Raw genomic sequence first — 13,539 nt, forward strand, 5'->3', positions numbered from 1 at the left:
ACCTATAAAATATCAGATTGGAAATAATTAGTTTTAATATGAAAAACAAGGCAACTTTGAAACAGGGAATTTATTTGAAGGCTGAAAAGGTGGATAAATACTACATTATCTACATTAAATAATATCTTTTCTTTTCACAGTAGCATATAAATTAAATTAATTAACTTACCAAAAAAATGGGTTCCATCACACAAACACAAATTGACAGCTCATGTATGGCTCATATGAAGCGAGGTCCCAGCTACTAATTTTTTTCTCCGTATTTCTCCATGAGAAATTAATTAAACATTTAATTTTTGTTTTAAATCCCAAATATTTCAGAATTACATAATGCAAGCAAAGATGTAAATAAAATTTTTTTTTAGTCGTTTAGTAAACAATCAAAAAGTACGGGGCTAATCTTTTCGTAATCCATCCCTGATTTTACATCCAATGAAATTTTTCAAATATTAAAGCGGGAAATTTTAAAACACTTTTAATATAATATTAACTATTTATGCATTTATTTCTCGATTAATATATATTAATACAAATATATTAATCGCAATATTAATAATAATATTATGATTAATTTTTCCCATGAAAACTCGAATTTTCGGCTTAAAAATTTAACTGTTTTGCTGAAAATTCTTCTTTTCGGCACAAAAATTTAACAGAAAAAAATTCAATTTTCAGTCCAAAAAGACGGATTTTTTTAACCAAAAAGGATAAATTTTTAATAAAATAGTTGGCTCTTTACCAAATAGTTAAAGTTTTATCCAAGAAATATGAACCTTGTTCTAAAGCAGATGAATTTTGAATAAAAAAACGAAATTTTTTTTAAAGTAGAACTTTCATCCAGAAAAGATTTCAGTTCATTTTTCAATACCAAAATATTAATGTAAAACAAAAAGTAAATTTGCGACGAAATAGTTAAATTTTCAACAAAACAGCAGAATTTTCAGTCAAAAATGATGTATTTTCAACAAATTTGGTGAATTTTTAAACAAACAGTTGCATTTTTATTCAACAAAAAGATGTAATTTCTGCTCAAGCAGATGAATTTTGAAATCAAGAAGACAAACTTTCAAAAAAGATTTGAATATTCAACCAAACATTTGCATTTTTGTCCAAGAAAAGTGAAAATTCTACTATAAAAGCTGAATTTTTAAATCAAAAAGACAAATTTCCAAAAAAGAGTTGAATTTTCATCCAAAAAAATTTCAATTGCTTTTTCAACGCCAAAATACGAATTATAAATAAAAAGTAACTTTTCTAGGAAATGTTTATTGAAGTTTTGAAAGAAAAACGGTACATATTTAACCAAACATGGAATAGTTAAATTTTCATTTAAAAAAAAAATTAATTTTAAATTATAAAAAATCTAATTTTATACCAAATAATTGATATTTTTTACTGAATTATTGAACTTTTAAGGCAAAATGACGAATTTTCTGTACAAAAAATTGAATTTTGAAATAAAAAATATGAAATTTATATTTAAAAAATTAATTTTATACGAAAGGACGAATTTCAAACAAAATACAAGAACTCTCAGCTAAATAGATGAATTTTCAAAAACAAAAACGAATTTTTAACAAAATAGTTCAATTTTAACAAGGAGTTGAATTTTTACTTAAAAAGAACCATTTTATACCTAAAATAGAATAGGTAATTTTTCAATTACCAATGGAATTTTTTAACAAAAAAAAAAAGGTATTTTCATCAAAATTGTCCAATTTTCAACCAACGAGATGAATTTTAAACTGAAATCTTAAATCGTCAACCAAAAAATGCACTTTTTTAAAACTACCAAAAAAGACGAATTTTCAATACAAATTTTTTTTTTAATTTTTAAGAAAGTAGTTGAACTTTAAAACCTAGGTGTTAAATGTTTAACCAAAATGATATATTTTGAAATAAAAGGATTAATTTTCTACAAAAGAAAACAAATGAATTTTCAACAAAAATCCAAAAGTTCTTTACCAAAAAGTTCAAATTTCAACGAAAAAAGACGAATTTTTAAGCAAAAGGATTAATTTTCTGCTAAAAAATAGGAATTTTCAACCATATTTAAGAGTTTTCAACCAAAAAGATGAAGTTTCCTCTAAAAAGATGAATTTAAACGAAGATTAATTTACTAATAAAAAAGAAATTTGATCAAATTCAAGAATTCCAAAACAAAAAGTGGAATTTTCAACTAAAAACCTACAATTTTAAACAAAAAGATTAATTTCTTACCGAAAAAAAACAATTTTAAACAAAATTTAAGTATTATCAACCAAAAAGTTAAATTTTTTAAAAAATAAGAAATTTTTTTCTTAAATTTTAAGAAAGTTGTTCAACTTTAAAACATAGTTATTAAATTTGTAATCAAAACGATGAATTTCTAAACAAAAAATTTAATTTTCTATCGAAAAAACTGTAAAAAAATAATTCAAGAATTCTGAACCAAACAGTTGAAGTTTAAGCTAAAAAGATGAATATTTTAACGAAGATTAATTCACTAATAAAAAACGAATTTTTTATAAAATTTAAGAATTCCGAACCAAAATGTTCAATTTTCAACTAAAAGAATACATTTTTAAACAAAAAGATTGATTTTCTACACACACAAAAATAATTTTTAACAAAATTCCAGAATTCTCCACCAAAAAATTGATTTGTCAAATAAAAAAAAGAAGTTTTAGACAAAAAAATTAATTCACTACTAAAAAAATACAAATTTTGTGTAAAATTCATGAATTCTCAACCATAAAGCTGAATTTTCAACTGAAAAAGACGAATTTTCAAACAACAAAGTTAATTTACTACCAAACAAGCCGAATTTTAAATAAAATTCAAGTATTCTCAACCAAAATGTTAAATTTGTAAGAAAGTAAGACATTTTTTTCTGAATGTTGAAGAAAGTTGTTCAACTTAAAAACATATTTATTATAATTTTAAACAAAACGATGAATTTTCAAACAAAAATACTGATTTTCTATGGAAAAAACCGTAAAAAAATTCAATAATTCTGAACCAAACAGTTGAATTTTCAACTAAAAAAGAAAAAATTGTGTGTTAGAGGACGAATTTTTAACCAAATTCAGACTTCTCAACTATAAAGTTGAAGTTTCAACTAAAAGAGATGAATTATTAAACAAAAGAATTAATTTACTACCAAAAAAAAGGATTTTCAGAAAAATTCAAGATTTTTGAACCAAAATGTTGTAGTTTTAATTAAAAAAGAAGAATTCTTAAGCAAAAAGATTAATTTTCTGGCAAAAAAGATCAATTTTCAACCAAATTCAAGAGTTTTCAACAAAAAAGTTGAAGTTTCAGCTAAAAAGATTAATATTTCAACGAAGATTAATTTACTAAAAAAAAAAGAATTTTTAATAAAATTCAAGAATTCCGAACCAAAAAAATTGAATTTTTAACTAAAAGCATCAATTTTTAAATAAAAAGATTGATTTTCTACAACAACAAGAAACAACAACTCATTATTGACAACATTCCAGAATTCTCAACCAAAAAGTTGAATTTTCAACTAAAAAATTAAGTTTTAGACAAAAAAATTAATTGACTACCAAAAATAAAAGAATTTCGAATAAAATTCAAGAATTCCCAACTAAAAAGCTGAATTTTCAAACAACAAAATTAATTTTCCACCAAAAAAGACGATTTTTTAAATAAAATTCAGGAACTCTTAACCAAAAAGTTGAATTTTTAAGAAAGAATTTTATGCCCCAAAATCTCGTTGTTAAATATTTAATCTAAACAATGCATTTTTAAACAAAAAGATTAAACTTCTTTAAAAAAAAAACATTAAAAAAAAACAGAACTTTTAGAAAAATTCAAGAATTCCGAACCAAAAAGTTGTATTTTCAACTAAAAGCATACATTGTTAAACAAAAAGATTGATTTTCTACAAACAAATAATTTTTGACGACCTTCCAGAATTCTCAACCAAAAAGCTGAATTTTCAACTAAAAAAGACGAATTTTTAAACCAAAAAATTAATTTGCTACCAAAAAATACGATCTTTCAATAAAATTCAAGAATTCCAAACCATAAAGTTGTATTTTCAAGAAAGAATTTTATTTTTAAGAAAGCAGTTCAACCCCAAAACCTCATTGTTACGTGATTAACCACAACAATACATTTTTAAATGAAAGGATTCATTTTCTACAAAAAGAAAAACGAATTTTCAACAAAAATCCAAGAAATCTGAACCAAAGTTAAATTTTCAACTAAAAAAGAATAATTTGGAAGCAAAAAGATTAATTTTCTGCAGAAAAAGAGAAATTTTTAATCAAATTTAAGAGTGTTCAACCAAAAATTGAAGTTTCAGTTAAAAAAGATTAATTTACTATTAAAAAGACGAATTTTTAATAAAATTCAAGGATTCTTAACCAAAACCCCCGACTATTTAACCCCCCCCCCCCCCCTCCAAAGTAGTAACGTAATTTACGGACGATCCCTAAGTTCTTATAAGTGCTAACTCCTTTCACAAATACACAAATAACACTTTTCTTTGATTACCATATTTTATTACTTTCTATTCTTAAAATAAAACGCGTTAATTACTAGTAAAAAAAAAGAACATATCGTAGTTTAAAATTAAACTAATACCCCTTATACTAACTTCGTTAATAAAAGAAACCAAAGTTTTCTTTTCGCTGTAATTATTACTCCATTAAGTAAATTCATATTTCGATTCTAAATTCCACAAATCAATGATTATGCAAATTTGTCATATTTACATTGAATTCCTCTACAACGAATTAAATCTACTCCTCCGGCCAGGGTTTTCCAATTCCCTGCGAGGCTCCCATTCTCGAAGGATCCTGACTCGGATAGTGAATCGGGGTCGTTCCTGGTGGGAAAATCGGCGAGGCTGCTGCTACCGCGGCAGCAGCCGCAGCCGCAGCTGCCATTTGCGGTGGGAACATGAAAGGCGGTGCAACTGGAGGCGGTGGAATCATCATCGGAGGCATCATTCCCGGTGTGGGCTGCAAATTAAAGAAATTATTTCCCATCGCTTCTGGCGGAGGTGGCAAAGCACCCGGCAATCCTGGCACAGGTTCGAGCAATTCTCGATTCCCTTCTGCGGCCGATATCGTCTGCCGACCCTGAGACCTTCCCCATTTAATCGTCAGCCGGCGACCTCCCAGAATCAACTTATTAAATGTCCTTTCCGCTGCTGCCTCTGCAGCACTCCTTTGTGTGTATTGAATAAAAGCACACTGCTGTCTCGGCACCATTGTCACAGATCGAATCTCTCCGTACTGATAGAAGTGATCCCGCAGTTGCTTCTCGGTCAAAACTTCGCCCAAGTTTCCAATATAAAGTGTCGTGATGCGCTTATCTTCGGGTGCGTCCAACTTCGGCATCGCCGCTGCCCTTCTCATCAATTTATCCGCGACCGGATCATTAACGCCATAGTAACGATCCTTGATGTTCTGATCAGCCAGGGGATCGTCTGGATCGGTTGGCTTTTCGTGACGATAGGGACACTCTTCTCCTCGCTTGCACTCGCCCTTCACCCAGAAAGAACAGATGTGCGGTCGATTCCGTTTGTAGTAAGGACTCGTCCTCGCGAGTTTCATCAGCAGGTCGCTCGCGGCTGCGGATTTTCCAACAGAACCAGCTGGCGTGGTGTGATCTAGCTTGCCGATCTCGTTGTCGATATTCTGGACGTAGTATTCCTTGTTCACGTCGGAACGGGGCAGGTCGTCCTTGATCTTTAGTGCTGCATCGCGGACTTGAATTGGGAGGCCGTATTCCAGGTCGAGGAGACAAGTCTGGCAAACGTTCTTTAATCGACTGCAGGTCTGGCAGACCTCGGTTTTTTTGAAACGCATTCTTGCGCCAGGACACCAACGGAATACTGTGAAGGGACGCATGCAAATTTTGCATTCTTTTCCATACTTCTCCTTCATCTGGAAAATATATTAGTACTCATTTTTATATTACAGGGTAAACATATGTTAGGGAAATGTCAGGAAAATAAAGTAGCTGCCAGGGAAAATAGAAATTGATATGTTTTAAACCTTGCTTGACACACTTGGGTCCAACATACCCCAGCATATATCCAAGTTAATTTTGTGTACTCAAACTCATAGAATCGGGTATACAACGCGAACTGGCATTATTTGGAGAGTACTACTATGCCCTACAGCTGTTGGCGTCACATTTAGCACGCCAGTACGTTCTCAGTTCTTGTCTGCAATCGGCTGGGGTTTCCTGTACCCCAGTGTGTCAAGTAAGGTTGATCATATTAACTTGGAGTTGCTGTTTTTTTTAGGTGAATTTGAGTCTAAGTGAACAAAACAGTAAGTATGATATCTGATTTCATGCTGTAATTTTTTTTTACAATATCTAATATAGTATTTGAAATTTTAGGTGGCTTGTAATTTACGCTCTCGACGCATATGCGACGAGCTGCTCCAAGATGAAAAAATGGATGAAACAGTTGTGCATGTGCGAAGATTGCGTAGGAAACTGAAGATTGGTATAAATGTAATTGTTCGTTTTCCAGTTTCAATGTTTTGTTAATAATTTTCAGATAAAATTCATAACATTTTAGCCAATAGAAATAAAGATTTGATGTTTTTCAATTGAAATAAAACAATGTATTTTCCCCGCGAAATTCCTCCATTCAATTTCCAAAGTAAATATCTTTTTTCGAAGGACCGCTAATATTGTTTTTTTCTTCTAGTACATCTTAAACAAACTTACTTAAATTTTTTGCGATTTTTATCAAAAATTTGAGAAGTTGTGATTTTTTTCGCAAAAAACGCAATTTTACCCACTTTTTAAAATAATATTTTTGGTATACTTAAATTAATTTTTTTTTACGAAACCAATATTTCTTTGGGAAGTGATATCCAAAAAAGCTATGAAAAAATTGGCAGGTCAAAATACACAACCGTTAAGTTTTTACAAAAGTTTTTCGGCTGGGGTACAAAAAACCCCAGTGTGTGAAGTACGTCACACAGCAGAAGTGTGTCAAGTAAGAATTTGATTTTTAGCTCTTTATTTGTAGTTATTTATTTATTATTAGTTTGGATACATGTCCTTTACTTAATTAATCCATACTGCCATGTAAAGCGTATTTCTCTGGCTTCTTTCACTATTTTTCTTGGCACATTATTCAGGGTGGCCGTTTTAATGAAAGAAAAAAATTCCCGGTCATTTTCAGGTTTTTTCCCGCTTCGCAAACATTTTTCAAAGTCAATGAAATTTAAAAAATCGAAATCTAAAGCCAAATTTTTTCTATTTGAAGTAATAACAACGGAGCTGCAAATTAAAGCGCTCAAAGTGGGTCTCTTAAATTTTAAACTTTGAAACTGAAGTTTAAAAATTCTTTCATCCAAAAAATGTTGTATTCAAACCTTGAATAATTTACACATGTAAAATGGAAGCTACTAACACTTTTCAACTGAATAATTTGAATTTAAATGCACTTGAACTGACAAATTAAAAATATAAATTTTTATAAATTATGAGTTTAAAGATTCAAAATCACTTCCAAAAGTATGAATCCACGTAATCATTTTCAATGCTCTAAATTGATGAATCAATCAATGCATTCAACATTTTTCAAAATTATATCATTTTAAGCATTTTAGGCTAGAAACACTAAAAATAGAATGATTACATCTTTTCTATAAACTGAACACTTGTTAAATTCAAATTTATTGTTATTTTAAATAGTTCTAAAAGCCTTAAAGTGCTTTAAAGTTTCATTTCAAAATCTTGAAGCTTTTACGTGTTGTTTTACATTTTTGAAAATTTGTAATTATTTAAAAAATGTTTAGAACTTCTAAACATCTTTTAAAATTATTCGAATGTTTCCTAACATTTTTTTAATCCTGCGAAATTGAAAAAAATTTCCTTAAAATCCTCCAAATTAATTTTTAATAATTTTGCAAATCTTTTTAAATTAATTTTTCGAAATAAAAACTCAATTTCAATTTTTCTATAAAATGTTTTTTATTCTTTTGAAACCATTCAAAATGCCTAAAAAGCTTCTAATTTTTTTTTCTACATCTGACAAAATCTATATTTAGTTTTAAATTAGGCCGTGGACTATTTGTACCGAAATTTCTATAGAAACAGCCGGAATATGTTGGCACACGTAAAAACTTCGCTTAAATTATTTGAAATCATTTCAAATTTTTAATTAATAACAATTTTTGTTAACTTCTAAATAATTCTTCAACTTACTCGAATTTTTCTGAGAATAATAGATGTTCAATTTTTATTTCTAAAAATTCCATAATTTGACTTACAAATAAATTTTTTTTTTAATCGAACAATTAAAATTGTAACGTTTAGTTTTTCTGTTTCGTTTTGAATATTTAATTTATAATTACTGATTTTAAATGAATAGTCCGATATTTCTAAATATTAACTCATTCGTCTTTTTCTTAAGTGAAAAATTGCAAATTGAATTGTTTAAAAATGGAATATTTTAGACTGAAATAATATTTAAAATTTAATAACATCCTTTGATTATAAATATATTATTTTGAAGTTATTTTTAAATTGAAAAAAGTTTATAAATTTTGAATCAGGCGTTTGCATTTCTTTAACTAATAAGACTTTCCAAATGAAACAATTTTAGTTTTAACGTTTAAATATGGAAATTATAAAATTGAGAGCTGCTTCCGAATGATCTTGGAAAATCAATTATTATTTGCTTTTTAAATCTGAAAGACAGTACAATTTTATCAAAAAGATTAGACTTTAAACACTTATAAATTTTAATTCTTATGAATTTTTAAAACTGATTTTTAAAATTCTTTAAATTAAAATGTAGGCTTAAAAATTAAAAAACCTAAATGGAGAATTTTTTAAAGTAAAAGATTATCGAATTGCACATTATAAACTGAATGGTATTATAATTGAAAAAGATCACAATTCAACTAATTATTTTAAAAACGGTTGAAATCAAAGAAAGTTAGACACATTTTTTTCTTCTAAAAATTTGTAAACTTCCCGGTCAAAAAATAAATTCACTGTCATTTTACGGTTTTTCCCGGTCTTAAAAAATTCCCGGTTTGCCGGTCCAGTGGCCACCCTGATTATTGAAACCTTATTCGATTTTGTAATACTTTCCTACCCGGGAAATTCGTCAAAATATCAGGAAAAAGTCAGGAAAATTGCAAAATTAAATCTTGTGGCCACCCTGTAATTGCAGGGTGTCTACTAATTTTTAACAAACAAATTCCCGGTTACGTCCTGGTTGCAAATATCAAATGTAATTTTATATATTGTGATGTCAGGGTGGCCGTTTTCATTAAAGAAAACAAAAATTTCGTTCATTTCCGGACTCGCAAACATTTTTCACGGACAATAAAATAAAAAAATGTTGAACTCTAAAGCTAAACATTTTTCCATTTGAAGTAATGAAAAATAAACTACAAATTAAAGCACTCGAAGTGGAGCTCTTGAAATTTAAACTTTTACAATTGAAATTTAAAAGTTTTTAAAATCAAAAATGTTATAGTCAAATATCAAATAAAAACGTATAAAATAGAAGGTACTAACACTTCTCAATTGGACAATTTTTAATGAGATGCAGATAAACTAAAAATTTTAGAATTTTTAACTTTTATAAATTATGTAGAGTTCAAAGATTCAGATTCAATTTTAAAGAAGTAAATTTACATTATGATTTAATGCTTCAAATTAAAGAATAAATTAGTGCGCTTTGAAATTGTTAAAATTATATTATTTTAAGCAATTTTAAGAAGTTAACTTTTTTTCATCTTAAATAGTTTAAACATCCTTGAAAAGCTTAAAAATTTTATTTCAAAATCTTGAAAAATGTAGAGATTGTCTTAAATTTCTATAAAGTAAAAAATATTTTTGAAATTTTTTCAGAACTTCTAAGTATTTGATAAAATTATTATAATTTTGGCTGTATTTTGTAAATCTTTTTAAATGTTCTCTTAAAATAATGTTCACAATTCTGAAAAAGCTTCTTAATTTTTTGTTTGAAATCTGCAAAAATTTACATTTTGTTTAAATTCAGAATGTGACTATTTTACCGAAATTTCAGTACGAATAGCCGAATTTTAACGTCACAAATACTTGAAATCATCTTAATCATCTTAAATGTTTAAAACCTCTAAATATCTCTTCAAATTACTCAAAAATTGTATAAAAATAATAATTGTTTGTTATTTATACATCGAAATTCAACAATTTCATTAACAAATTAATTTTTGTTTTAAAAGAACAATTAAAATTGTAACATTCAAAGTCTAAAAGCTCTTCGAAATGTTAACAATTCAAGGTTTTTTATGTCTAATATTAAATCATTATTTTGTCTTAATTAAAAAATCTTAATTTGTACGGGTTAAAAATTAAATATTTTAGACTGAATCAATATTTTTAATACAATGAAAGCCTTTAATTACGAATATATTATCATAAAAATATTTTGAATGTTGAAAATAGCTTATAAAATTTCAATCGGACATTTACTTTTTTTAATGATCAAGGCATTCAAGTACAGATCAACTAAAAAAAATATTTTATTTATTTATATTTACAATTGGTGAAATAAAAATATTTGTTATCAAAAATTTTCAATTCTAAATGTTTTTACTTTTTCCTCATTTAAGTCGCATTGTGAACTGAATGAAGTAATAATTAAAAAAATTAATTCAATTAATTACTTTAAAAAACTATAGAAATTGAACTTGGAACAGATTTTTCTTCTGAAGATTTGTAAAATTCCCGGTAAAAAAATAAATGACATTTTAACCAATAAAAGATTTTTATTTTAAATCAAAAACAGTTGGATCGAACCAAAAAATACTTTTTTTTTAAACAAAATAGTTGAAACCTCAACCAAACAGATTAATTTGCAACCAAGTAGTTGAATTTTTAACTTAAAAGATCTTAAATTTTTAATTATTTAAAATTGAAGTTTAAAATTATGTAAATTAATTAATAAATTGCAAAATTCAAAATTTTAAACTTTGATAAATTATAGTTTTCGGAGATTCAAATTCAGTTCCCAAAATATAAATTTAGGTTAACATTTACACTGTTCTATATTAAACAATCAATGAATGAACCTTTAGAATTTTCCAAATTATATTATTTTCAGCTATTTTAAGCTAGAAATATTCAGAATTGAAATATTAAAGATTTGTATAAATCAACATTTCTTTAATTAGAAGTTAAATTATTTTCTTCCGTCAATTAATCTCTTGAAATTTCTCTCCATGTAGAAGTTGTTTAAAATGTTTTTCCAATTTTTTTCAAAACTTCTAAATTATATTTTAAAATTAGTCGAATTTTTTCTACAATTTTTACAAAATCCTGCTTATTATTAAAGAGAAAAAAATTGAGTCATTTAAAGTTTTGAAAAAATTGAAAATTAGTTTAAAATTTGAAATGATTTCAATTAATTTAGAGCAGGTATGTGTAACGAAAAAATTCTGCCATTAGTACCGAAATTTCGGTGAAAATAGCCACAGCCTAAATTTAAACAAAAATATAGATTTTTGCAAATTTAAAATAAAAATATTTCCTTAAAATTTCTAAAAAAAAAAACAACAGAAAATGATTTTTCGCGTTGAATAATTACTTTAAGAGAATATTTTAAAAGATTTACAAAATTATCAAAAAAGAATCTGGAAGATTTTTAAAGATTTACAAAACTATCAAAATTAAATCTGGAAGATTTTAAAGAAGTTTTTAAAAATTGTTGGAAAAATTATATTCATTGTGAAAGACATTTAATGAATTTTTCCTACAATCTTGGGAAAATCCTGGAAATTTTAAACTTTTTCCTTAAAATATTCCAGATTCTTTTTTGACAAGTTTGGAAATCTTTTAAAATATTTTTAAATATTCCCTTATAATAATGATTTAAAACTAAAAATCATTTTCAATGTGACTAGAATTCTTAAGAAAATGTTTTTAATCTTTTGAAGCCTTTCACAATTCCTGAAAAGCTTCTAAAATTTTTGTTTTAAATCTGCAAAGATCTACATTTTGCTTTAAATTTACACTGTGGTTATTTTTGAATTTTTTCTACAAATAACAAGTGTTCAACTATTATTTCTACTTTTTTTCCATGCTAAACAGTTCGGTTTCAAATTATTTACTTTTAAATACTTGGTTTCAATTTATTCGCCTTAAATGAACAATAAATTTGTTCTAAATGTTAAATAGCAATTATTTTTCTTGATTGCAAAATTTCAAATTGAGTGGGTTAAAAATTAAATATTTTAGACTGAAACAATATTTTAAACATAATAAATCGGGAAATTCTTAAATTTTAGACAGATTTAAAATCGTCTTGTAAAACCAATTATTGATCAATTTTTAATACTAAATGTTTTTTATACAAAAGATGCAACTTCAAACCCTTTTAATTTTCAATTGCTCAAATCTTCAAGACTGCATTTTAAAATTATTTGAATGAAAAATCTACGCTTAAAAATAAAAACCTTAAATAAAAAATGTTTAAAGTAAAGATTTTCAATTTACACATTGTAAACTGAATATCATAATTTAAAAATTTGACAATATTTAACTAACTACTTTCTACCTTGGACTGGATAGGTTTTTTTATAATAAGAAATGTGATTTCTGTAAAAAAAATCACTGTCAGTTTACAGTTTATTTATTCTGAACATTTTGAAAATTATATGCTTTCTTGTAGAAGACTTTCAAAAATGATAAAAAGCTCGAATTATTAATGGTCAGGGAAAATAAAAAATTGTTTAAGGTAGTCACGGAATTCAAAAAAGTTTGGCGGCCACTCTTAAGGAAATTCGTATTAATTAATATATTATCATAAACGACTGCTGATTTCTTTATATTTTATTTTAGACACAGCTGGGAAAATAATCAAAAACGTAATAAAACTGTAACTTTGCGACTGTATTTAAAGATCCTTATAGATTCTCGGAATAAACATAACCTTAGAATTTTTACATCAAACAACTAATAATTATGCAATAAATAAAAAAATACTTTTAACAAAGCCTAAACCATTAAAAAAAATCGTACTTACCATTCGAATGTACGGATTGTCACCAAGGCATGTCTGACACAAAATTGGGAATTCCTGAAAACAAAAAAAAAGGAAATTAGATACCAGAAAGTTTCACCAGATTCATAAAATGTAATAATATCACATTTTCATTAAATACGTACCGCATCTTCCCAATTTTGTCGATTATAAGTATTAGATGTTTTTGAGGTCGCCATTTCCTACTGTTGTCAGTGTGTCACTTTAATATTTTTTCATTAGGAACCCTTCAGTCCAGTTTACATGAATTCACAACGAAAGTATTTTGGACATTTTCGTTAGTAAGGTTATTAGCCGATAGGTAGCGCCAGCTATCATAGTCAAAGTTCCGCGAAAATTCAAATTGGATAAATGAATCTTGTTTTTATACAAATTTATAATAAAAGTTTATAGATTATTCATAAAAGAAATTAAAAGTGTAATTCGTTTTGTTTAAGAGGAAAAAAGACAATTTTTGAATCAATTTAGTTTTTGTTGCGTGGCTTTAAATCTTACAATTTACTAAA

At 26.6% G+C, this 13,539-nt stretch overlaps 1 protein-coding gene across 1 annotated transcript; it reads right to left on the minus strand.

Moving 5' to 3' along the window:
• Positions 1-4,637: 4,637 nt before the first annotated feature.
• LOC117182053 (pre-mRNA-splicing factor RBM22) lies at positions 4,638-13,279 on the minus strand. The gene is made up of 3 exons (XM_033375076.1): positions 13,159-13,279; positions 13,016-13,069; positions 4,638-5,906 (listed from the first exon to the last, which is right to left on the minus strand). The coding sequence occupies exons 1-3, from the start codon at positions 13,210-13,212 to the stop codon at positions 4,755-4,757; spliced, it is 1,260 nt and encodes a 419-aa protein (XP_033230967.1). The 5' UTR covers positions 13,213-13,279; the 3' UTR covers positions 4,638-4,754.
• Between the last annotated feature and the right edge of the window lie 260 nt (positions 13,280-13,539).

This window comes from Belonocnema kinseyi, chromosome 10 (genome assembly GCF_010883055.1).
Source record: "Belonocnema kinseyi isolate 2016_QV_RU_SX_M_011 chromosome 10, B_treatae_v1, whole genome shotgun sequence".
Lineage (NCBI taxonomy): Eukaryota > Metazoa > Arthropoda > Insecta > Hymenoptera > Cynipidae > Belonocnema > Belonocnema kinseyi.

Bases quoted from the DNA above. Each gene is read 5' to 3' on its own strand.
- LOC117182053 (XM_033375076.1), bottom strand. From the start codon at position 13,212: ATGGCGACCTCAAAAACATCTAATACTTATAATCGACAAAATTGGGAA. The intron at 13,070-13,158 runs GTACGTATTTAA...TTTTGTTTTCAG, and splicing joins GACAAAATTGGGAAGATGCG to GAATTCCCAATTTTGTGTCA. The intron at 5,907-13,015 runs GTAAGTACGATT...TATATTTTCCAG, and splicing joins ACAATCCGTACATTCGAATG to ATGAAGGAGAAGTATGGAAA.